Raw genomic sequence first — 26,615 nt, 5'->3', positions numbered from 1 at the left:
CACCAAGAAGCAGAAGGGATGATGAAACAAAGAAAAGTGCAGTGATGAATTCTGAGAGGTCAGATAGGACAGATGGGTTTGGTTTGGGGGGGTAAATAATAACCATAATGAGGGGTTTAAGTCCTGGAAGTTTAAAACCCAGATGTTCGAATGATGGGGCAGAGGGGAGGGACAGAGCGCGGGGTTTGAGGTTTTAATTAAAAATGGCAGTGATGCCATCCCCTCTGCCCTCAATGCGTGGGCTGTCCAAGTAAGAGTATCCTGAAGGGGTGGTTTGATTTAGTGAGAAATAGTCCAGGGGTTTTTGCCATTTTTCATTTAGGCAGAGCAGATCAAGTTTGTTGTCTATGATGAATTCGTTGAGGATAAGGCTTTTATTGTTGAGGGAACGTGTGTTGAAGCGGGCGATTTTCAGGGTCTTTTGTTTTAAAGCCGTTGGGGAGGTGGTTGGGATTGTCAGGAGTTTGAAAAGGTTTGCAGAGGACGTGTTCTGATGACGTGGGTTGGTGTGAGCTGCGGTCAGTCCAAATAGTTGGAATACAGTTTTCAGTATTTGAAGTGTAAATAAATTTTTGGCAAGATCCGCGGTAGATGTAGGGGGGTCGGCGTAGAAGGGCAAGGTCTTGGAGTGCGCTAAACAACTCCCCGGAAGGAGGAAGCGCGGAAACGAGTCAGCGAAGCTCGGCGGGTGTGTAATGGAGTACCATGACGGACGTGGAGAAGTGGCGGACCCTGGAGATGAGTAGAGGCGTTAGCCTCAGCCGAAATGGTGAGACGCACGAGCGGCGACGGCGTTGGCGTTGTCCTCGACGGTGGCGTGCAGGGCAAAGCCCTGCGGGCAGGAAGCCGCAGCAGCGCCGGCCGCCAATGCAGGGCCGCCAAGAAGCCCACCATGTCTAGGTCGCGTTGATGGCTCCCACGCCAAGCCTCACGGCACCAACAAGTCCAGCCAGCACACAGCAGACACAGATCACGCCAAGGTTTTTGAAACTGTAACCTCGGTATTTCGGCAGGTTTGAGATCAAGGTAGAAATCAGTCGGAGTCGAAGTCGGAGCAGCGAGAAGCGGCAGCCAAGTGTGCCCGCGTCCTCACGCATTCTCATTAGCATAAGCTTGTTTGGGATGACACCACAAGGACAACCTAGGAGACACTGGAGAAACAATTTGTCTCCCGGTCTTGGCAACGCCTCAGGATCACCCAGGACGTGGTGGATGAAGTGGCTAGTGAGCGGAAAGGCTTAGTTGCTGCCTCTTCAAACTAACCTCGGATAAGTGGGAGAGAATGAGATGAGATTAATGTAAAATTAAAAATTATTGCAGCTCTGACGATAATATCGGGGATAATAAATAATGCCCACCCCTACCCCTGAACCGATCTGACCACCTGAAATACATCAGGTACCAACATCAATTCTGGCAGAGCCACCCGAACATGGCTGGTGCCACCACCCTTAAAAACCCTAACCCAATAAATGTTGCATTAAAGTCCCAATGATCGTCACACACACATCTGGGTGTGGTGAAATTTGTCCTCTGCATTTAACCCATCCCCGTGTGATTTTAATCCATCCCCTGGGGGAGAGGGGAGCAGTGAGCAGCAGCGGTGCCGCGCTCGGGAATTAGTTGGTGATCTAACCCCCCAATTCCAACCATTAATGCTGAGTGCCAAGCAGGGAGGCAATGGGTCCCATTTTTATAGTCTTTGGTATGACCCGGCCGGGGTTTGAACCCACAACCTTCCAGTCTCAGGGCGGACACTCTACCACTCCGCCACTGAGCTGGTACTTAGAAGTCACTTAACCAATTGTTCCTAAATTGTTGTGTTTTTGTGTTTAGGTTCCTGAGTGACTGAAGAGGTGATGACGTCTTGTTGTATTTCACTATCAAATACAGCCTCTCCCTACCCCTTCTTCCTGTAAACTTAAAACACTGACCATGAACCACTCTCCACATCTGTCTGAGGGAAGCAAGACAACAGTAGGTGATCTACTGTGCAGTCGGCGCATGGATTCAGACAGGGACATTCATTCCCCTGAAAGTGTTGCCCAAACCCCAAGCCCCAATGGAGAAATCCTGAGCTCCAGTACCCCACCGCTGCTTTCACCTGGGCTAGGAGGCCTGGGAGCATTGGCCATCATTGGTGAGGTTCCTGGGGCAGACTGGGAGAGCAGAGAAGAGCTGAGACTCAGAGAGCTCGAGGAAGCCCGAGCCAGAGCAGCTCAGATGGAGAAAACCATGCGGTGGTGGTCAGACTGCACTGCAAACTGGAGAGAAAAATGGAGCAAGGTACATTGACTAAATGCTATTTTATAAACATGCATTTTATAGCCTTATCTAAATGTCTAAATTACAAAGGGTCATTCTGTGTCATTTCATCAGATCCTGTAAAAATTGTAGTACAAAGACAGAAAAAAATATGTTGTCTCTATCATCAATATTTTTCTCACAGTACTCCGAAAAGCCATTTTTAAATAGCAATATATGGAAAACTGCCTTACCTGTCGACTTTAAATTTTCCACAGTCGGTAATAGCTTCTAGACATGGAATGGCAGGTGTGTAGGTCATTGACCAATATACCCTTGTATGGTAGGTACCGTATTTTTCGGACTATGACTCGCTGTGGAGTACAAGTCGCACCGGCCATAAAATGCGTAATGAAGAAAACATATACATATACTGTCGCACCGGAGTACAAGTTGCATTTTTGGGGTAACTTTATTTGATAAAATGCAACACCAATGTTGCATGTTATAGTTATTTGCATAACTGTCAATGTTACGTCAGGCCCGTTCTCAGCTCTTTGTTTGTGTTTATGTCACGTTAGCATACCGTATCGTTTAGCCTGTTGTTGCTCGTTCATGTCTGTTCTTGGTGTTGGATTTTGTCGAATAAATTTCCCCCAAAATGCAATTTATACTCCGGAGCGACTTATATATGTTTTTTTTTTCACTTTATTGTGCATTTTATGGCTAATGCGACGTATAATCCGGAGCGACTTTTAGTCCGAAAAAGACTATTTAACATTGATGTTCCATTTGCACATGAATGTATAAATGTGAGCAAAGGAGGGAGGCAAGGGTTAATAATGATACTCTGTGGTGGAAAGGCTTGGGTCCCACGCATGAGCGTGACCGGAGGTCACGTTCATCCGGTCGAGGACCGGGCAAATGTAACGTTAACAGTGATGCCACTTGGTGGAGTACTGCGGATGACTCATGAGCCTAACCCAGAGGTCACCTCATATGGTTAAGGTTGGAGATGCAGCTGCAGTCTATTCTAGAATCAGTCCTGGGAAACACAGGTATATGACGTAATGGAAAAACTGGTACGTGACAAAGCTGGCGTAGCACCCGCATACGGAGGCCTATAAAGAGGTCATCCTGACAAAGACAGGGCTTCTACCCGCTGCTCGCATCTCGCTCGCTGGGTCGCGTTGCCCCTCAGGGCTTTTTATATGTACTTTTCGAAAAAAAAAAAAAGTTTCTTTATTTTATTTGCATTTTATTAAACCTACAAACCTATTAAACCTACAAATGTGTCAATTTCATTTTGCCAGACCCTGTACTTAGATTACCTGTAATAATGCCTAAACACCCCTGTCTTACGCAGCTGAATGGACTCTTCCATTCAACCCAAGGAGGCATGTGCATGCTCCGACGTGGCTTCCACCTATCGTCAATACACCTGTATTTAGCACTTGTGTTAATGACGCAAAAGACAATGTTTTAAAGAAAAAGCGTGGTACGTATGGATGTATTTTTCACCCGTTGACAAGGGAACAGCATGCTGCAGCTTGTGTGACGCGACAGTGCCTCAGAGTAGCAACACAAGTAATCTTTTTAAATACCTCACATCCTAAAGAAATACCTTGGAACTGTCACGACATCTGTTCCTGCAGAAAGGTTGTTCTCTAAAGCTGGTGAAGTTAGCTAAAACTGGACGTTGAGCTCCGGATGGTTAGTTTGGCACTAGGTGGCAAAATTCCCCTCGAGATTCCTTTACTTCTCCTCATTGTTGTCCCCGATACACCCCACAATGGTGGTTTCATCCGCATCCGCAACACCAACCTCTCAAAGGATTTCATGACCACAGATGTCAGGGCGACGGGTCTGTAATCATTCAGTCCTGTGATGGTGGGCTTCTTGGCCACCAGTACGATGGTGGAGCTTTTGAAGCACAAGGGCACCTCACACAACTCCAGGGAACGCTTGAAAATCCATGTAAAGGTGGGTGTTCAGCAGAGACTTTCAGGCAGGAGGGGGAAACACCGTCTGGTGCCTTCCTGACTTTCTTTCTCCAGAACATCTGACACGCCTCCTCCTCGCGGATCTGAAGTGCGGGCGCGGGTTCCGAAAGAGAGAGAGTAGGTGTTATCGGTGATGGCGGTGTGAACAGGGGGGTTGTGGGGGGAGGTGTGGATGTTAACTGTGATGCAGGAGATCCTATTGTGCGGTTGAACCGTTCAACCCTCCAGTAAAACCTGTTTAGCTGGTTTGCAAGCCTGTGGTTCTCTGGATGGTTTCCTTAAGACGGCCTTCCCACACTGATTAGGGATCAAGGCTGGCAGAGAGGTGTCACTCCAAGCTCTGCCCATAGCTTCTCTTAGCTTTCCTGATCTCTCTGTTCAGTGTGTCCTTGGCCTGCCTGAACAGGTCACGGTCCCCACTCTGTAGGCATGCTCCTTGGCTTTGCGCAGCATCCTGAGGTTTGGTGTAAACCAGGGTTTGTTATTGTCATCTGGGGGGGTCTGGAATCCATCTCGGGCCATGGTAAAGGGGTTGATCGGAAACCAGCTGGTGGGGACAAGGGCTGGGCGGAGGAACTCAATCTGTTCTTCAACAGATTTGATTCCACCTCCCCCCGCCCCTTCACCCCTCTCCTTCCCCGGCCTGTCCCCCCCCCCCCCCTCCGCACCTCAGCCTGTCCCCCCCCCCCTCCGCACCAAAGCTTGCCACATTCAACACTCCAGCCCCCCGCCAGCTCACCAACCCCCTCCCCCCCAAAGACACTCTTCACTCTTCACTCCACCACCCCAGTCTTCCAACACCCCCCTCTCCTTTACAGTTCTTTAGGTGAGGCGTCACCTCAGAAAGATCGAGGCAGGGAAGGCCCCGGGCCCAGACGGCATCTGTCCGAGACTGCTCAGGGACTGTGCGGACCAGCTGTGTGGCGTGGTCATGTCCCTGTTCAACCTGAGCCTGAGCCTGAAGAAAGTTCCAGCCCTGTGGAAGACCTCCTGCGTGGTCCCATCCTGAACTTGCCGCGCCCCAAGGAGCCTAACTACTTCAGGCCTATTGTCTTGACTTCCCACCTGATGAAGACTATGGAGAGGATTATCCTGGGTCACCTGCGTTCACTGGTGGAAGCACAGCTGGACCCCCTGCAGTTTGCTTACCGGCCTGGTGTTGGGGTGGAAGATCCAGTGATTTATTTACTGCACAGATCATTGCTTTACCTAGAGGACATCGGGAGCACTGGGAGGATCATGTTCTTCGATTTCTCCAGCGTTTTTAACACCATCCAGCCGTCACTGCTCAGGGTGACCGACAGGCAGTATGTGAGGTTACATCGCTGTGAGTCTGACGTGGTGCTCTGCAGCACAGGTGCCCCCAGGGTACAGTGCTCTCTCCTTTCCTTTTCACCCTCTTACACTTCAGACTTTATCCACGACACCGCACACTGCCACATCCAGATGTTCTCAGACGACACGGCCATTGTTGGATATGTTTCGGATGGGAACGATCTAGAATACAGGACGGTCATCAAGGACTTTGTCAGCTGGTGTGAGCTCAACCAGCTTCAGCTGAACATCAGCAAGATGAAGGAGATGATTGCAAGCTTCGGGAGGACAGCACCCCACTTCACTCCGGTGAACATCCAGGGATCGGACATTGAGGTAGTGGAGAACTTGCATGCAGTTTCTCACACGTGAGATTAATAAAGTTCCTCTTATCTTATCTTATCTTATCTTAACTACAAATTCCTGGGTGTTCGTCTTAACAACAAACTGGACTGGACTGATCACACCCATGCCCTGTACAACAAGGGCCAGAGTCGCCTCCACCTGCTGAAGAGACTAAATTAGATGGTCAGTAGAGCGAGCTCTGTCCTGAGTTGTCCCCTGGACTCCATTGAGGTTGTGGGTGAGAGGAGGACATTAATTAAGCTGAAATCCATCATGGGCAACACCTCTCACCCCCTCTGTGACATTGTGCGGTCCCTGAGCTGCTCCTTTAGCAGCAGACTATTACACTCACGGTGTAGGAAGGAAAGATTCCACAGGTCCTTTATTCCCACTGCTGTCAGACTCTACAATATGTGTGGTGCAAATTGTGTTTCGTCTCTACCGCTACTAGTGGCACTTGTCTTTGTCCTTGTCTGTTATTTATCCTTTTTTAAATTTGGCACTTGAATTCTTGCACTCTTGTACGCTGCTGTGACAAGTAAATTTCCCCGCTGTGGGATGAATAAAGTTCTATCTATCTATCTATCTATCTATCTATCTATCTATCTATCTATCTATCTATCTATCTATCTATCTATCTATCTATCTATCTATCTATCTATCTATCTATCTATCTATCTATCTATCTATCTATCTATCTATCCATCCATCCATCCATCCATCCATCCATCCATCCATCCATCCATCCATCTATCCATCTATCCATCTATCCATCCATCCTTCCTTCCTTCCTTCCTTCCTTCCTTCCTTCCTTCCTTCCTTCCTTCCTTCCTTCCTTCCTTCCTTCCTTCCTTCCTTCCTTCCTTCCTTCCTTCCTTCCTTCCTTCCTTCCTTCCTTCCTGTCTGTCTGTCTGTCTGTCTGTCTGTCTGTCTGTCTGTCTGTCTGTCTGTCTGTCTGTCTGTCTGTCTGTCTGTCTGTCTGTCTGTCTGTCTTTCTTTTCATGGCACTGTAACCTGGGTCTGCTTTTGTAGTTGAATACAATTGATTAATTTGTGGGCTGAAAATGCACAAAAGATTTAAGGTGATTTGAAAACTGTTTCCTCCAAGGTTCGCGCAGAGCGTAACCGTGCACGTGAGGAAGTTCGCCAGCTGAGACAGAAGCTGGATACTCTGACCAAGGAGCTGAGCAGTGCTCGACGGGAGCGTCAGGAATTTCTATCAGAGAATGAGATGCTACGAAAGGATGGGGTACAGCTTTACAGTGATTTTACACCTCTTCCAGTCATAAGTTGTGCCTCCAACCCTGCACACCACCACTGTATTTTTTCTGCCTCTTTCTGTCCATCCATTGTAACCTCCACATCTTCAACGCAAGTTCATTCTGATTGCAACGTAGATATATTAAGTGAGCAGTTACCTGCATCTCCAGAGCCTGAACCGGTGAGGGATATGAACGCACAGAAAACAGGTCAGCAAAAGGTGAGAATACGCTGTGTATTTTAATATTTTATTTATTTTACATTGTATAAACGACATCAGTATATAGCTCATGACACAATCGCAATTTTATTGAACGTTACATTGAATACATTTGGGTTTTTCTTTGGTAGTTTTTTCAAATGTATTATCATTGTGGTTTATTTTATGAGTTGGATTTCTTTTATTTCCCTCAAGGATCACATTTTAGTTAATCCAAAAGTACGAATATTCGTCCGAGTTACTGACCGCCTCTAAGAAATTAATTCTGAAGGAATCAATTTAATCTTTTCAGGACGCCAATCCCTCTAAAGTCATGCGACGCTCGTGTAGAGTAATCTGTTGAGACACGGTGTCAGAATGACCACGCCCTTTTTGTGGTGGCGGCTATCTTCCTTTGAATTGTTGCACTCGGATCTCGGCCGTGTCTTTGTTAAAACCGCGGTGATTTGTTTATTTACACTAGCGCGCTCCCGCACTAGGTGAGTCTTAAATTAACTATTTTGAACCAGATCCGACACTTCCTGATGTCAAGGATAAAAGCTGTCTTCACTTTAAAAAGAACTGAACGGTTTGCAGTATGACTATGATAGAGAAACAAAAAAGATTTAAAGCTTAAAAGATGCAAATAATCACTACCGTTTTTTTCCATGTATAATGCGCCCCCATGTATAATACGCACCCTAAAAATGGCATGTTGATGCTGGAAAAAAGCCTGTACCCATGTATAATACGCACCCAAACTTTGACTCCTACTTAAGTCCGTGAACATAAAATTATTTCAGGAAAAAGATCATCTTTGGGAACAACCGGATGTTATTCTGCCGGTCAGTATCACTGCGCATGCGCTAGCATACTCAATAGCGAAGAAATGTTTCGGATTTGTGTAGGGTACATTGTGACAGCAAACGAGCAGGTGATCTAGCAAGCGTTTGATACGAGAGCATTGTGTTCGTATGGAGCGTGTTTGAAGTGAACAGCAGAGAAGGGATTTTTTTTTTGTACCCATGTATAATGCGCACCCCAGATTTTAGGACAATGAATTAGTTAAATTTTGCGCATTATACATGGAAAAAAACGGTAATCGAAATTACATGGTTATGAAGTAGAAATTGAATGAATAAGCAAGTAAAAGACTTACAAGTCTCGTTTGTTCAAACAAACAACCATAATTCCACTCACCAATCCCAATAGAGCAAAAATTATTCAGTCTCGTAGTTCTCTCGATTGCAAAACTCTCAAATAGTAAAAAAGGGTAAGAGGTATCAAATGCTGTTTGGTGGAAAAAGTCGAGAGATCACTTCACCTTGGTCCAAAAATCCGAATTCTGTTTAAAAAGATAGTTCGGCCTTGAGGAGGGAGAGGACTACGCCTTAATAATGGCCTCTCCCTTTCTGCTGCACCGAGGTCCTCCCTCCTCGACTATCCCAAAGCTTAAAACTCTACAAAGTCCAATTCGAAGACACTAGAGATTCATTTTAGTAAATTTTGATCTAATCTCAAAAAGAATGAAAAATCTATCTTCGTCTAATCGGCATTCTTGGCCCACAGGCAGCCCGCAGGGGCAAAGCCCTGACGGAGAGAGCGAGCCCTGTTCTCGTTCGGAAGGAACCTTTTATAGGCTGTACGTAGTAGGTTGTACGCCAGCTTGGTCACATACCAGATTTTCTACTAGGTCCTATACCTGTCTTTCTTTCCATGGCTCATTCTAAAATAGACTGCAGCCCCATCCTCGACCGGATGAGGTGACCTCCGGGTCAGGCTCATGCGTGGGATCACAGTCTTCCACTGCCTCCTCTTTGTCTTTGCTTGCATGCATACATTCATGTGTGTACATTAGTGGTGTCCAAACTACGGCCCGCGGGCCAACTGCGGTCCAGTTCAATTGAATGTGGCCCGCACAACAGCTTGAGCACTTCTCAGTTTCCACACTAGATGGAGCCCGCCACACAAAGCGCTTGACGTCTGATTAGCAAGGGTTAGAGAAGCGAACACGCAGTGTTTGATTTGACGTCATCAATGTTAAATACATGTTGGATATTGATTAAACATTGGAACAATAAAACATGTTTTCATAATAGTCAACTTAGCACATAATCGTAACTATGATCATAGGTTCCCCTTATTAGCAGATTAAAATACTCAAGCAGTTTCAAAGTATTTTATAGCAAAACAAAATAATATATAATAATTCAAAATTGTGTGACGCTATGCGTAATTCAGACAGGTCGTGTCCTCCCAATTGATAATTTAATTTATTAGATTTATTAGTTCCCATCAGATTACCCCATTTGTCAAGTCAATCTAACTTTGGCACCATCAAATTTGGAACTGCAATAGAGGTTGACTATATCAACCAGTCACCCTCCCTCTACCAGTTTAACAATAGTTAATTTTGAGGAACTAACTTCGAAGTGTCCCCTACTCGGGGCCCAATAGGTATTCTCACGTCAAGCTTTGTCACCATCTTCTGGTGGGAATTGGAATTCAAATAAATACTATCGTTTGGGCAAAGAAAACAGCATTAGGACCCTCTAAAATGGCATAGACAAAGACAAAGTTGTTTTGTGTGGCTTCCACTCCTCAGACGTAATATACAGGCATTATATGTAGACCCGATTAACCAATCAGAGGACATTGTTTTACGGTGATCGGGGCGGTAAACCAATCAGAGGACTGTACGTAACACGTTGAGTATGTACCTCCGCCGCCATTGATAAATAAATACTATCCTTTGTGCAAAGAAAACGGCATTAGGACCTTCTAAAATGACATAGACAGCAAGACATGCTTACGAAGCACAATTAGAGCTTTCTGGAAAGCTCGTGACAATAACGAGAAGGAACTTCGCCTGTTTAATGGCGAACTTGCCCAACTGTTTCTTTTGGATACAGAAGATGAGGACTTGCACCGATTTGCGTATGAATATCGATTAACAATGATGTGAGTACATAGAGTACATGGTTAAACAGTAGAATAAAGTACAACCGAACTCAATCTTGCTCCCGTGACTTTTTTTAAAAAACATTTTAAGTCATGGCATGCATGCCCCCTATAATGCGGTGCGCCCTATGTGTGGATTATATACAAAATAGACCTCACAATTGCGTTTTAACCCAAAGTGCCTTATGGTGCAGAAAATACGGTACATAAAACTTCTCAGAAGGTAAGACCAATTTTACGTAACTTAATCATTCCCTGGGTGAGCGAGTTTCTTTATTGTGCGAGAAAAAAAGGCTCCTTACGACCCTGTATAGGATGTAACCTTCCCAAATTGTTACCCCCTCCTTCTCATGTCATCCGTGTTTTATCTGTTGTGTGTTTTAAGATCTTCACCAAAGTAGATATTCGCAATGTATACAATTTCAATAGAATTAGGGAGAAGGGATGAATAGAAAACAGTATAATACCCCTTGCGCCACTACAAATATCCAGTCATGCCATTCGACTCACTAATGCTTCTGGGGTTTTGCAAATCATGATTAAAGTTGTGTTGGGAGACTTAGTAGACCAGTTCGTGTATGTTTATCTAGATAACATTCTTATAAATTCATTAGACTTTGCCACGCATCAAATCCATGTTTCCAATGTTCTTCAGAGACTGCTCGAAAACAAACTGCATGTCAAAAGTGAGAAGATTGATTATAATGACAATACCATCTCCTTCCTGGGGTTCGTCAAAGCGCCTGGAAAGAAAGAAAGAAAGAAAGAAAGAAAGAAAGAAAGAAAGAAAGAAAGAAAGAAAGAAAGAAAGAAAGAAAGAAAGAAAGAAAGAAAGAAAGAAAGAAAGGTTTGCAGATGGATCCAGAAAAAACTGTGGCAGTGAATAAATGGCCCACACCCAATACCTGCAAGAAGGTTCAGCTGTTTCTTGGGTTTGCTAACTTCTGCAGGTGCTTCATCTGGGGTTTCAGCGCAAGACCTGCCTTGCTATATGCACTCACCTTTCCTCTGGTGCATTTTAGCTGCTTCCCAGAGACGGAGGCTGCATTCTGGACCCTCGAGCAACGCTTTGTCAAAGCGCCGATCCTCACAATGCTAATCCGAAAGTGTCAAATTGTAGTCAAAGTGGATGCTTCCAATGAGAGGAATGGGGCTGTCCTAGCTCATTGTGCCTAAAAGAATGGAAAGATGCACCCCTGTGCCTTACAGTCATGTCGGCTGTCAAAAGCAGAGCAGAATTACGATTTCAAGAACAGAGAATGTCTTGCGGTCAAACTTTCCGTGGAGGCATAGAGACACTGGCTTGAGGGGCGGAGCATCCATTTGTGGTCTGGACTGACCACAACAACTCGATTACATATGCAAAGCCAAAGGACTCAATCCATACCAGATCAGGTGGGCTCTGTTTTAACTTTTCCATCACAAAACGGGTTCTTGCAACATCAAGCCTGACGTCCGGTTTCATCTCTACGACCCTGAGCTCAACGAGCTGAGGTAACCACCCGGAGGGTAACGGCCAGACTAAGCATCTCTAGCAGGAGCTAGAGACCGCATTCCGGTGCCTACTTTCCCAGAATCTTTTCTCATGGAGTAAACCTCTGGTCTGGGTGGGGTTTTCCACAATTCACAGCCAATTTCTGCCACAGGTTTCACCCTTTGCAAATGTGTGTTTGGCTACGATCCTCCCTTCTTTGTTAATCAGGAGTCAGAAACCTTGGTCCCCTGTCCCATGCTCTGATCCATCTGGACAGCCACCCGGCATGTACTAGAACGAGTGACAGGATGAAGAGAGCTGCGGATAGGAGGAGACCTGCTCCACCAGTCCAGACACAGAAGATTTTCTCCAAAAATCTACACCTGAAAGTCAGAAGTTGGCACCATGGTTTGTGGGCCCGTTTCCCATTTCTGAGCTCATCAGCTGCCTTGGTCTCTTCGTGTACATCCTACAGTCCACCTTAGCCTTGGACGGGTCAGCGGTCGGCAACAGCCGCATTGCATCACATGACTGACGCATTGGGTTGTGCATTACCTCTGCGAGCGGTCTGCAACAAATAACACACACAGAAATTGTTGCTGCACATAGAAAGCCACACATCATGTGGCGCATTGGGTAGCACGTCCGCCTCACAGTTAGGAGGGTGCGGGTTCGATTCCACCTCCGGCCCTCCCTGTGTGGAGTTTGCATGTTCTCCCCCGGCCCGTGTTGGTTTTCTCCGGGCACTCCGGTTTCCTCCCACATCCCCAAAACATGCTTGGTAGGCCGATTGAAGACAAAAAATTGTCCCTAGGTGTGAGTGCGAGTGCAAATGGTTGTTTGTCTCTGTGTGCCCTGCGATTGGCTGGCAACCAGTTCAGGGTGTCCCCCGCCTACTGCCCGATGACGGCTGGGATAGACTCCAGAACGCCCGCGACCCCTGTGGGGACTAAGCGATGGATGGATGTTAGGCAGGATGGCTCAATGCGCTGCGCGATTGACAACAAACAAGAAGAAAGGTGATTTCAAGTTTTATTTCGAGGGAGATTTTCTTCAAAAATTGTTGTACCCATGTATAATACGCACCCAAGGTTTTTATTACAATAAATTAGTTAAATTTCGCGCATTATACATGGAAAAAAACGGTAGTCGCATTTTGGGGGAAATTTATTCGATAAAATCCAAGACCAAGAACAGACATGAATGAGCAACAACAGGCTAAACGATACGGTATGCTAACGTGACATAAACACAAACGAGACGCTGAGAATGGGCCTGATGTAACAATAACAGTTATTCAAATAACTATAACATAAATAACACCTTTATCAAACCATCTGTGTCACTCAAAATCATTAAAGCCATCGATCGAGTTGGTCCTCCTTTATGTAATCAAGTTCGATGTCAGCGGCGCGTTGCAGTTCAAATTTTTCTACAGGCCCATACATAAACTATGAATGAAATAACAATAATATTAACCACAATTTTATCGAATCATCCGTGTCACTCCAAATCAATAAATCCATCAGAATCTTCGTCTTCCGTGTCACTTGAAAAAAAACAGGAAAAAAAAAACCCACAGCTGTTGACGCCGGAAAGACTACGTGTGCCGCGGACGTCAGACTAGCTATATCAAATAAATGTAATATAAACAACAATTTTATCGAACCATCCGTGTCACTCCAAATCAATAATTCATCAGAATCTTCGTCTTCCGTGTCACTTACAAAAAAAAAAAACAACACAGCTGTTGACACCGGAACTACGTGCGCCGCTGACGTCAGACTAGATATATCAAATAAATGTAATATAAACAACAATTCTAACGAACCATCCGTGTCACTCCAACTCATTAAATCCACTGGAATATTCATCCTCTGTGCCAAAAACCCCCAGAAAAAACCCCAGCTGTCGATTCCGGACCTAGGTGCGCTGCTGACGACAGCCTCGTTGTCAGTTGGCAGCTCCAATTATTCCACAGATCTACGTATATAACTATATTGTGGCGTTACCAAAGTACCAGGCAAGATGTGGGTTTGGTAACCGGCTCTTTATTTCACAAATGAGCCAACACACGCAAGCGCCCTGGATCGCTCTTATGTCTAAAATGTTTATTAGCGCGGCGGGAAGATACGACCATAAGAATTTGATAGTTAATATTCGGCAAACATGTAATATTATCTGGAACAGTCACCGTTCCATCAACGAGACCGGTCAGGGTGTAGTGATTGGATTTGTCTACTACCTCAGTAGAAAATGTGTCAATGTATACTGTAGCACTATTCAAACTGTGACACTCTAGTCTACACAAGGAGCTACGTATGTGCATGCTGGGAATCTAGCCTAACGCTAGTTAACTTTAACTTAACAAACTCCAAACCCATCCTAACAGGTGGCCTAGTCACCTGTGACCCGGCCTGCTCTGGTGACCTGTCATGAATGGCTCAAACAGTAATCTTTATTCCTTGACAGAGTGAAGGCGCTTTCACGGTTAGGATGAAGGCCGTCCTTCCTCAGCAGGTCAGGGCGGCCCCAGAAGGAGGACCAGTTATCTATAAAATACAGTCTCTGCTTCTTACAGAAACCATCCATCCATCGATTAAGGGAGACTAATCTACAAAACATCTCATCAGTGCCTCTCCCAGGCAGGGGTCCAGAGACAAATACTCGATGCCGACTCATCTTTCTGGCGAGCTCACAAGTCCTCGCTATGTTTTTCTTTGTGATCTCTGATTGCCTCATCCTAACATCATTGGAGCCAACATGTATCACTATATCCGAGTAGCTAGTGTTGTTGGACCTACGCTGTTGACTAGACCTATTGCGAGCCAACTCCCTAAGATTAGCTTTTATGTCAGGTGCTCTGCCTTCAGGGATACACATTACCGTGGCTGGATTTGTAAGCGTGATGTTTCGGGTAATGGAGTCACCTATGACCAAAGTGCGAGAGCCTGTAGACCAAGATGGCTTGGGACGGCTATGCGTTTTAACTGGCTCATCGCAGTTAGCAAACCGCTTGGGGCTAATGCTAACTGGGCTATCGGGCTGACTACAGCCCGCATCTGTGTCCGCCACATCTACGGTTATCGCACTGTTCTGCTCTCGCTGGCGGATACGTCCCTTTAGCAGAGACAATCTCTCTAAGAGAAAGGTGCAGTTGGTGCACGAAGCCGTACAAACCTCTTGATCCGCAGCCATACTCAGATCCATCCCGTTGACAATGCGCTTCTTTTAACACAGGTTTGGCGCGCTTCCTTGACAGGCGATACTGCTGCTGTTTCGGTCACGTGACTTTCTTAAAGCGATGCACGCACCGACACGGGGCTTCGCTCTATAAGCTCTAAACATGCGCCGACACATCGGTGTTGGGCGACCCATCACTACTGTATAGGACAGGGGTGGGCAAACTACGGCCCACGGGCCACATCCGGCCCACGGGTTACCTGAATAACCCTGAATACCCTGAATAAATTGTATTATTAAACATTATTTTTGGTCATTTTACCTGCAATGACTGCGTTTCCCCAGTAGATGGGGAACCGCTCGCCTGCACATTTACTACTGGAAGCCGTGTCAGAAAGCTCAGTGCACACTCTCAAGTGCGTGTACGTATTCAGTAGTACGGACATGGTGTACTCGCGCTCTATTTGTATCAGTCCCGAATTTAGAGCGTGGGCTGTGACGACAGCATTCTTGTAATTTGCGCGCTGAGCTTTCAGATACAGTTTTACGCTAAAGCCACCCACAAACCTTCCCCTGGAATCCTTCTATTAAAATGAGTCGCCCAAGGAAAAGCAAGGTGGACACAGTGCCGAGTGTTTAAAAAAAGAGTGGCCAATTTGGCTCAACGTACATGACGTGACGTTCAGCCACATGAACATCAACATCAACCCGTCACAGATCGAGGTAAACGGACCACCACCTTGGATCTCTCCTAAGAATTGCCACACCAAATTTTACTCCAGACTATGACGCACTAGCAAAAAAGGGAGACCAACAACACTGTTCCCACTGAAAATGAAGGGGAGGCTCTCAAGTTTGTTGTAAAAAAATGCCTTTTGAATATGATTTGTACACATAGCAGGGATTGAAACTAGCGACCATTCTCATTTTCAAACAATGCAGGATGCTCAAGGACATTGATGCACCACCTGTTTGCGACTAATCTTAACCTGTAAAGTTCTTAAGGCTTACCGTTTTTTTCCGTGTATAATGCGCCCCCATGAATAATACGCACCCTAAAAATGGCATGTTGATGCTGGAAAAAAGCCTGTACCCATGTATAATACGCACCCAATTATTATTATTATTATTTTCCCAATGATCGTCACACACGCAGGGAGGCAATGGGTCCCATTTTTAGTCTTTAGTTTTTAGTCTTTGGTATGGTCTTAACTAGGCTGGATGTATTTTTTTTGTTGGCGTTGATTTCTCCGACTGCCCGTAAAGGCACCACCGCGATCAGTGCGGACATGTGAAAAAGGCGTGCGGACATGTGAAAAAGGCGGCTCTGTATGGGAGAGACGTTGAAGAGGAATAAAAACACCCTTGGAAACCAAAACTTGCCCCTCGTCGTGACTCGGAGCCGCAACAAATGTTTCGGATTTGTGTAGGGTACATTGTGATAGCAAACGAGCAGGTGATCGAGCAAGCGTCTGATACGAGAGCATTGTGTTCGTATGGAGCGTGTTTGAAGTGAACAGCAGAGAAGAAAGGAACAAGGCAAAGTATTGTGAAATAAAATATTACCTGTAATACGCATTTTGTTATTTGCTGATTGAAACTGCTAATTAAACTGTGAATTGAAACTAATAGGGAGAGAACTGAAGTCTTTCTCTTTATATAGCTGACGTGTCTTGCGCATCCGTTCTGCGCATCTGTAATGGCGGCCTCCGTATGATATCCGGTTTGCGATGGAGATTAAAAAACAAACAATATTTGACAATAACACACCATCAAGGATTGCACCATCGCATCAAACCATGTGTCGTCAATTATGAATTTTACTGACTGTTGGGCAGGATGGCTGAATGCGATGCGCGATTGACAACAAACAAGAAGAAAGGTGATTTCAAGCAAGATTTGTCATGTCTCGTCCCCAGTTTTGCTATGTGTCTAGGTTGCCATAGTTTCTGTTCGCACCCCCCCTCCCTTCCTGTGTCACCTCAATCAATGTAACGTGTTTTGTATTTAAGTCCTGTCTGCCCCTCGCTCACCGTCGGATCATTGCATGTGTTACTGTCATGATGTCTGTTTGGTTTCTGTTCCTGTCTTAGGTAATGTCACCCTGTCTTTTTGTTCCACGTCTTTGTCGGTCAGTCCTGTTGTTGGTTTTGTTTTACCATGATTTTCTTAAGAAGAAAAAAAAAAAAATTTTTTACCATGTATAATGCATACCCCAGATTTTAGGACAATAAATTAGTTAAATTTTGCGCATTATACACGGAAAAAAACGGTACTTTAAGGAAGTGTTTCCCGTTTCCTCACTTCTGTTACCAGGTGTTTGTGAGTTAAAACTGCTCTGATTTTCAGATACTCCTCACTGTGTTGCCGTTTTGATTACTTTATTTGGATGTATGCTTTCACCGATTCTTCAAGATGATATATTTGGTCAGAATGTTTGCCGTTTGATGTGATCTCATAAGATAAACATCTTTCATTAATCTGACCTGCAGGCACTGAAGTGATGGAGACTGTTATTCATAATAACAGTGTCATATTTTATGAGAATCACTGATAGCAGTTTTTTTGTGAATTATTATTATTATTTTAATGCTGTTAATAAATGCATTTGTTTTCAAAAAACTTGTTTGGAATATCCATGCTTTACTACCTACTAAAGGCCAAAATCTTTTATGCAATGACCTTTACAGGTCGCTTATATTACTTCACACAAACACTACGTCCATCTGCTCCTGGTTCGGCCCTCCGGTCCAAATTTAGAACCCAGTTCGGCCCGCGAGTCAAAATGTTTGCCCACCCCTGGTATAGGATGTACATGTTTTACATTAATGTTAATTAAAATGGGAATTCATCGTACTTGGAGCTTGGGAAAACATTTACCTAACTTTGAGTTACTTTGAGAAAAAATGTTTTCGCGGTTGAGCAAATAGTACAATTGAATACATTTCAAAACCAAAAATAAACGTCTATTTTCAATAACAATATAAAGTACCGTATTTTCTGCACTATTAGGCGCACCTAAAAACTTACATTTTACTCAAAAAAACACAGTGCGCCTTATAATGCAGAGCGCCTTATATATGGATCAATTGATGAATTTGTTGATCCATACTGGTTCTACACAGTGCTCTGCCAAAATGTTTCAGTACGTTTTAGTACGACTAGTATATAACAAGGTCGCATCGCTTCCCAACATTACGGCAACTGTAGTCAGGGGGCGTCACCGAATAGCTGTTGTACCCGTGAAGCTATTTCATTTCAAAATAGGCTACTCTGTTAATGTTTCGAGTAAATTTACGGATTGATATGGAAGGGAAACATAGGTAAGCAGTACCAATGTGTTAGATCGAACTTTAGTCAGTTCCGATCATTTTATAGGAGATCGTTTGAGAAACGCGATTGTTTACACTTTGCTGAGGCTCATAGGGGTCTGCGAGCTGAGGGTCATGGGAGTTTGCGGGTGGCTAATGCTATAATAATAGCTGCTATACGCATAAGGCTATTTCATGTCATAATAGGCTGCTCTGTTAATGTTTTGAGTAAATTTACGGATTGATATGGAAGGGAAACATAGGTAAGCAGTACCAGTGTTAGTTCGAACTTTAGTCAGTTCTGATCATTTTATAGGAGATTGTTTGAGTAACGCGATTGTTTACAGAGGGCTCATAGGTTATTGGCTAGTGGATGCATACCGCAACCCTAGTCAACCTCAGTTTGTTGCAGTATAGCTTCTATTTTATGCGCCTTTTAATCCGGTGCGCCCTATATATGAAATAATTTCTAAAATAAAAAATTCATTGAGGGTGCGCCTTATAATCTAGTGCGCCTTTTGGTGCGGAAAATACGGTATTCTTTAAATACAATTATATTCATCACCTCAGTGGTATTCATTTTTCACACAGCCACTCACGGAAACAAAATAATAATTAAATTGAACTGCAGGTTAGCAAGAGCTCAGGATTTCAGAATTGCGCGCTGGCACTCATCGGAAATGTGGTCAATGTCAGGCAAATTACTAGCGCCTTTGACAATATGGGCCTTAAAATGGTTTTCGAATTTTTCTATATCTTCAAAAGACAAGCTGCAGATCTCTTATCAAATCCCCCCAAAATTCACTGTCGTCACCAAAGCAAAGTCAGAGGCCAACTCTTGTCAAACTTTATTCAGAGAAATTGGCGTAATCCACATACTCTATTTAAAACTATTGATTCTCCACTTAAACACCATCAAGCTATTTGAACAAGGGCTCTTTACACTCAATCCCTCTGTCCATGTTCCTTGTTCCTTAAAATCCTTTTAAGCTTCCATGATACTTTTAGAGGATGTGGTTTACCAGATGAAGCCATCCTGCTCTCCTTATGACTTTGGTCTTCCTCATTTATTTAAGGAGGTTCTTGAGTATTGTGGAATCAGTTTTGGCTATTATAAAGAGCAGTCTTTTGTCTGATGCAGTCCCACAACATTTTTAATGTGCAACCACTGCTTAAGAAATCTGGCCTTGATCAAGGTGTGCTGTCTATTTTTTGATCCCGGTCCAGGCTGCCTTTTATTTCTAAAATTTTGGAAACAGTGGTACACACAGTTAAAATCTTTCTTGGATGAACACAATGTCACAATACTTTTCCAATCAGGTTTCAGGTTGATGCGTAATACAGAAACAGCCCTGTTACGAGTTTTTAATGATACCCAATCAACCATTTCCTGAACCACTTTATTCCCAGGAGGGTTGAGGGTGTGCTGGATTCTATCCCAGCAGTCTTTGGGCAGTAGGCAGAGGACACCCTGACTCATTGGTTGCCAGCCAATTGCAGAGCACACAAACGAATGATTTACGGACATTTTGGATTGTTCAATTGGCCAACAATGCATGTCTGGAATGTAGGAGGAAACTGGAGTACCCAGAGGAAACTGACGCAGGCATGGGGAGAACATGCAAACTCCACACAGGAAGGCGGACCCGGAATCGAACCCACAACCTCTGCACTGTGAGGCCGATGTGCTAACCTGTGTAAATATTTAGTCGATCGGAATTAATTGAGAATAGTAAAAGTTAAAAAACTAATACAGTGACCAACAGATAGCAGCATTGGGACAACCATATATCATGTAATTTGGAAACTGATGAAGGTGGCTGATTGTACCAAACTTGATCGTTACAAGCATCATGGATTGAGCAAAGCGTTTGTCACATTAATTCTACTGCAAAGGCTAGCTCTAAAATTGAATATTATACCTATTGCACGTGATCTGGTCCAGTATCAGCCGATCAGACTCATCAGTATTACATATTTGCCAACTTTGCCGATTTAGGCGGGAGATTCACGATTTTCAACCCTGTCTTCCGCCTGCCCCCGATCTGTCATTTCTCCTGCTAATCTCCCGATATTACGGTGAACAGTTTACATTGTGGGCAATGTGTCACAACATGGCTCTTCCTTGCTGCGCAGCCACCCGAAGCGTTTCCATCCGTGCGACCTGCTCGCCACGAAGGCTCCCCTCCCCTGCTTGTGTATCCAGCGGCTGGCACAAGCAGGTGGGCTCTACCCAAATGGCTGATATTGGTCTACATCAACGACAGTACTAAAAGTGCTGTTGCAATGAAATGCGTGGGATCGGGTAGCCTCCCGCGAGTGGGTGTATAAAATACGTCAAGACTGTATTGAAACAAACTTAACGATCAGGGCACTCAAAAAGAACATTTAAAATCAAACGAGAATGAAGAAAATAACCGGGAGATGGATGTGACTGTTTAATGTTGCATAAAACTTCTGCTGTCTCATGTTTACTTTATTAGCTAAAATTGAACTGCACATCAGCAGAGAGACAGTTGTGTCTTATCTGTTTACACAGACAGATGTTATGTTCCATTATTAGCCATGCTGCAAGATGACACTTTCTCCTCTCAGCAGAATAATGCATTTGCTGTCAAATACTACAATTGATACCAAACAAAAATTTTCTGTTAGCTTGGTATGTCCAAACTATGAATTTTCAAAAATAATTTCTCTATAGCCTGTTACTGTGTGGTCCACAGACTGGTATCAGGTCTTGGTCTGGTGGTTGCAGACCGGTTAGTAGAGGCCGAAACCCCGTTGAAAAAATTATACCTATTCTTCACAACCCAAAGTTGGCAAGTATGTATAATATAAGGCAAGAAACCGGTTGTCCCTGCGGCCAAGGAAACTGTGGGCCGATACGCTGCTGAAAAGAAATCTACCTATTTTTCATGCTGATTAAAAAGCTCATAGCTGATCCTTGGTGTAATCCCACCTTCTGATGTGAAATGTGCTATAGAAATAAATTTGTATTAGCTGGTGACCAGTTCAGTGTGTGCCCTGCCTACTGCTCGAAGTCAGCTGGCATAAGCTTCAGCACGCCTGCGACTCTTGTAAGTATAAGCGGTTCAGATAATGGATAGATGCATTGCATTGTATTGTATTGTGTTGTGTAAGGACAGAATCCGCCCTCAAAAAATATTTTATTGCTTTTTAATTATTGCTCACAACAATAGTAGAAACCATTTTGAAAATTTCTTGATCAATTTAAACAGGGGTATGCAAAATTATAATATTCACTCCATTCACTGATTCTTTCATAGTTCAGGACTCTGTTGTCAAAAGTAACATTATTGTGACTGAGTATATGGCTGAATTTTTGTGAAATCCTATTTCAAATTAAATTTTGATCAATTTTATTTGGCTTTCTTTGCTGTTGTTTGTACCTGCAGGAAATGGGGCTCCCGCAGTCTCTGCTGCATTTAAGAAGTCCAACAGGCGACAATCAAGGGCCTTGGTACTATCAGAGTACCCATGGTGGCATTAATTCTTGTGGCACACACTCACCTAGTCTGAGTCGGCAAGAACGCAACAGGCATCTGTGGGGAGATATAAGCATCACAGAAGATGAGTTAAGCAAACTCCATGCCTTACAGCTTCGTCTGGACGAGTCACAGAAAATTCTGTCGAAGGAGAGAGAGTATGTCACACACTTCTATATTCTTCAATAACATACACCAAAAATGTGATTCCATATGGAGAAGGAAAAAAAAATAAAACTATGAATAAATAATGAGTGGTTTCAATTTCTATCTTGAACATCTTTAGATGAAACGCCCACAGTTTTAAGAGAAACCGATAACACCTTTCAGAGGTGTTATTTAAAATGTGACTATTATACAAGACCAGAAAATAGGGCCAACTTTGAAAGAAAATTCACAATGGTGGACTTCTTGTTAGATTTAACATATCGCCCCAAGAGACTTTTTTGTAGGTTGTGGTTGGAAATGCCACTAACCTTTTGACTATCTTGCTGAAATCTACAAACCGGGGCTTGTTTGTTAATGCATTCACAATAAACTAATAAAATATAGATGTAGTCCAACATTTTAAAATTCCTTTCAAATTGGGCATAGTTTTCGCCTTTGATAGAGGTCACTTAATAAAGAACTCTTCCGCGAGGTTCCATCAGTTTGTCTTAAAACTGTTGGTACTTCATCTGAAGATAGTCAAGCTAAAAAATATATCCATCTATTCATCCATCCATTATCTGAACCACTTATTCTCAGAAGGGTCGTGTTCGTGCTAGAGCCTATCCCAGCTGCAATTGACCAAAGCTTTCTATATCGTCCAAACCTGATACCACAGCCACACTCTGCTAAAAAACAACAACAACAAAAAGAACTCGTTCAGTTTATTTGCCCGCTTCATCGTCCCGTCAACGGTCCTATACTTTGTGCTGTGGCCTGTTATGGTCCACACACTGTCCCAGACAGCCCTCATGTCATTTTCCTTCAACTTCTGTTCCATTTTTCTCCTGTAGATGTCTTTGGCTACCCTCACACAGTGTTTCACCTCATGCTGTGCTGCCTTCATGGCACATGCTCTTTGCATCATCCAACATTCAACACACAAAACTAAAATTGCTATGTTTAGCAATGTAAAGATTAAGTAACCATCCATCCATCCATCCATCCATCCATCCATCCATCCATCCATCCATCCATCCATCCATCCATCCATCCATCCATCCATCCATCCATCCATCCATCCATCCATCCATCCATCCATCCATCCATCCATCCATCCATCCATCCATCCATCCATCCATCCATTCCACCCAGCCACCCACCCACCCACCCATCCATCCATCCATCCATCCATCCATCCATCCATCCATCCATCTTCTTCCGCTTATCCGGGGTCGGGTTGCGGGGGCAGCAGCTTCAGGAGGGACTCCCAGACTTCCCTCTCCCCAGCCACTTCATCCAGCTCATCCCGGGGCATCCCAAGGCATTCCCAGGCCAGCTGAGAGACACAGTCTCTCCAGCGCGCCCTGGGTCGTCCCCGGGGTCTCCTACCGGTGGGACATGCCCGGAACACCTCCCCACGGAGGCGTCCAGGAGGCATCCTGATGAGATGCCCGAGCCACCTCATGTGGCTCCTCTCAACGTGGAGGAGTAGCGACTCTACTCCGAGTCTCTCCCGGATGACCGAGCTTCTCACCCTATCTCTAAGGGAGAACCCGGACATCCTGCGGAGAAAACTCATTTCGGCCGCTTGTATCCGGGATCTCGTTCTTTCGGTCATGACCCATAGCTCGTGACCATAGGTGAGGGTAGGAGCGTAAATTGACCGGTAAATTGAGAGCGTTGCCTTTTGGCTCAGCTCTCTCTTTACCACGACGGACCGGTCCAGAGTCCGCATTACTGCCGATGCTGCACCGATCCATCCGAGATCACGGCCTGAAGAAGCCAACAGCACCACGTTGTCTGCAAAAAGCAGAGACACGATGCTGAGGTCCCCAAACCGGACCCCCTCAACGCCTCAGCTGCGCCTAGAAATTCTGTCCATAAAAATTATGAACAGAATCGGTGACAAAAGGCAGCCTTGGCGGAGTCCAACCCTCACTGGGAACGAATCCGACTTACTGCCGGAAATGCGGACCAAACTCTGGCATCGGTGATACAGGGACCGAACCGCCCTTATCAGTTGGCTCGGTACCCCGTACTCCCAAAGCACCCCCCACAGAACCTCCCGAGGGACACGGTCGAACGCCTTCTCGAAGTCCACAAAACACATGTACTGGTTGGGCGAACTCCCATGCACCCTCGAGGATCCTGCTGAGGGTGAGGAGCTGGTCCACTGTTCCACGGCCAGGACGAAAGCCACACTGTTCCTCCTGAATTCGAGGTTCGACCTCCAGACGTACCCTCCTCTCCAGCACCCCTGAATAGACCTTACCAGGGAGGCTGAGGAGTGTAATTCCCCTGTAATTGGAACACACCCTCCGGTCCCCCTTCTTAAAGAGGGGAATCACCACTCCAGTCTGCCAATCCAGAGCCACTGTCCCCGATGTCCACGCAATGTTGTAGAGGCATGTCAGCCATGACAGCCCCACAACATCCAGAGCCCTTAAGAACTCCGGGCGGATCTCATCCACCCCCGGGGCCTTGCCACAGACGAGTTTTTTAACTACCTCAGTGACTTTGACCCCAGAGATTGGAGAGTCCGCTTCAGAGTCCACAGGCCCTGCTTCCACAATGGAAGGCGTGTAGGTGGAATTGAGGAGGTCTTCAAAGTATTCTCCCCACCGCGTCCGGGCAAGGGAAAACGAGATCCATTTATGTTGTTCATCATAAGGGGCTAATGTGAGCCGTGCTTTTTCTGGCCCCTCACCTAGGACCCGTTTGCCATGGGTGACTCTACCAGGGGCATGAAGCCCCAGACAACATGGCTCCTAGGATCATAGGGGCACGCAAACCCCTCCACCACGATAAGGTGACGACTCACGGAGGGGTGTATATATTTGTATTTATATATATACAAATATATATATATATATATATATATATATATATATATATATATATATATATATATATATATATATATATATAGTACGTATATATATATATATATATATATATATATATATATATATATATATATATATATATATATATATATATATATATAGTACGTATATATATATATATATATATACACTGCTCAAAAAAATGAAAGGAACAGTTTTTTATCAGGTTATGGCATGAATTCAATTAGACTTTTCTGATAAGGTTTTGGTCAGGTACATGGCAGAGGGGGTTGTTAATCAGTTTCAGCTGCATTGGTATTGATGGAATTAACAACAAGTGCACTATAGGGGCAACAACGAGATGGTCCCCAAAACAGGACTGAGTTTGCAGTTGGAGGCCATTTCAAGTTCCTCCCTCTTGATCTTTTTTAACTGTCTTTCCACAAGTGTTGGCTTTAGCTAGAGTCATTATCACGACTGGGAGCATGAGGTGATTTCTTAACCCTCCTGAAGTTGCGCAGATTGTCCAACTCCTCCAGGATGGCACATCCATGCGTGCTGTTGCAAGAAGATTTGATGTGTCTCCCAGTACAATCTCCAGAGCATGGAGATTCCAGGAGACAGGCAGTTACTCTGGGAGAGCTGGACAGGGCCGTAGACGGTCCTCATTCCATCAGCAGGACCGATATCTGCTGCTTTGTGCTAGGAGGAACAGGTTGAGCACTGCCCGAGCCCTACAGAATGACCTCCAGCAAGCTACTGGTGTGAATGTCTCTGCCCAAACAGTCAGAAACAGATTTCACGAGGGTGGCCTCAGGGCACGACGTCCTGTAGTGTTTCCTGTGCTCATTGCTCAGCACCGTGGAGCTTGATTGGCATTTGCCATAGAACACCAGACTTGGCAAGTCCGCCACTGGCGCCCTGTGCTTTTCACAGATGAGAGCAGGTTTACCCTGAGCACCTGTGATAGACGTGAAAGGGTCTGGAGAAGCCAAGGAGAGCGCTATGCTGCCTGCAACATCATTCAGCATGACCGGTTTGGTGGTGGGTCAGTGATGTTCTGGGGAGGCATTTCCATAGAGGGACGAACAGACCTCTACAGGCTAGAGAACGGCAGTCTGACTGCCATTAGGTATCGGGATGAAATCCTTGCACCCATGGTCAGACCCTACGCTGGTGCAGTAGGTCCTGGGTTCCTCCTGATCCACAGCAATGCTCGGCCTGTTGTGGCAAGAGTATGCAGACAGTATCTGGAGGATAAAGGAATTGACACAATTGAATGGCCCTCACGATCACCTGATCTAAACCCGATAGAATACCTCTGGGACATAATGTTTCGGTCCATCATACGCCGCCAGGATGCTCCTCAGACTTTACGGGAGCTCACTGATGCTCTTAGACCAGGGGTGGGCAAACTACGGCCCGCGGGCCACATCCGGCCCACGGGACCGTTTAATCCGGCCCGCCAACCCTGAACAAATTGTATTATTAAACTTTTTTTTTTTGGTCAATTTGCCTGCAATGACTGCGTTTCCCCAGTAGATGGGGAAGTGCTCGCCTGCGCATTTACTACCGGAAGCCGTGTCAGAAAGCTCGGTGCACACTCACAAGTGCGTGTACGTGTACATGGCGCACTCTCGCTCTATTTGTATCAGTCCCAAATTTAGAGCGTGGGCTGTGACGAAAGCATTCTTGTAATTTGCGCGCTGAGGTTTCAGATGCAGTTTTGCGCTAAAGCCACCCACAAACCTTCCCCTGGAATCCTTCCATTAAAATGAGTCGCCCAAGGAAAAAAGCAAGGTGGACACCGAGCATGCCG

The 26,615-nt window shown here is 45.0% G+C and overlaps 1 protein-coding gene across 4 annotated transcripts in view; it reads left to right on the top strand.

The window, feature by feature from the left end:
* ccdc102a (coiled-coil domain containing 102A) overlaps positions 1-26,615 on the top strand; it is a 107,180-nt gene that overhangs the window by 14,522 nt on the left and 66,043 nt on the right. For all 4 annotated transcript variants that reach the window (XR_009714099.1, XM_061275705.1, XM_061275703.1 and 1 more), the window contains exons 2-4: positions 1,837-2,286; positions 7,015-7,386; positions 21,711-21,958. Coding sequence is in view for 3 of the 4 variants with exons in the window: in XM_061275705.1 (XP_061131689.1) it covers positions 1,936-2,286; positions 7,015-7,386; positions 21,711-21,958 (971 nt within the window). In the remaining variant the exon portion in view is untranslated. The remainder of the gene's footprint in view (positions 1-1,836; positions 2,287-7,014; positions 7,387-21,710; positions 21,959-26,615) is intronic.

This window comes from Syngnathus typhle, linkage group LG4 (genome assembly GCF_033458585.1).
Source record: "Syngnathus typhle isolate RoL2023-S1 ecotype Sweden linkage group LG4, RoL_Styp_1.0, whole genome shotgun sequence".
NCBI lineage: Eukaryota > Metazoa > Chordata > Actinopteri > Syngnathiformes > Syngnathidae > Syngnathus > Syngnathus typhle.
The sequence above is the reverse complement of the archived record's forward strand: the minus strand, read 5'-3'. Positions and strand labels throughout refer to the sequence as shown.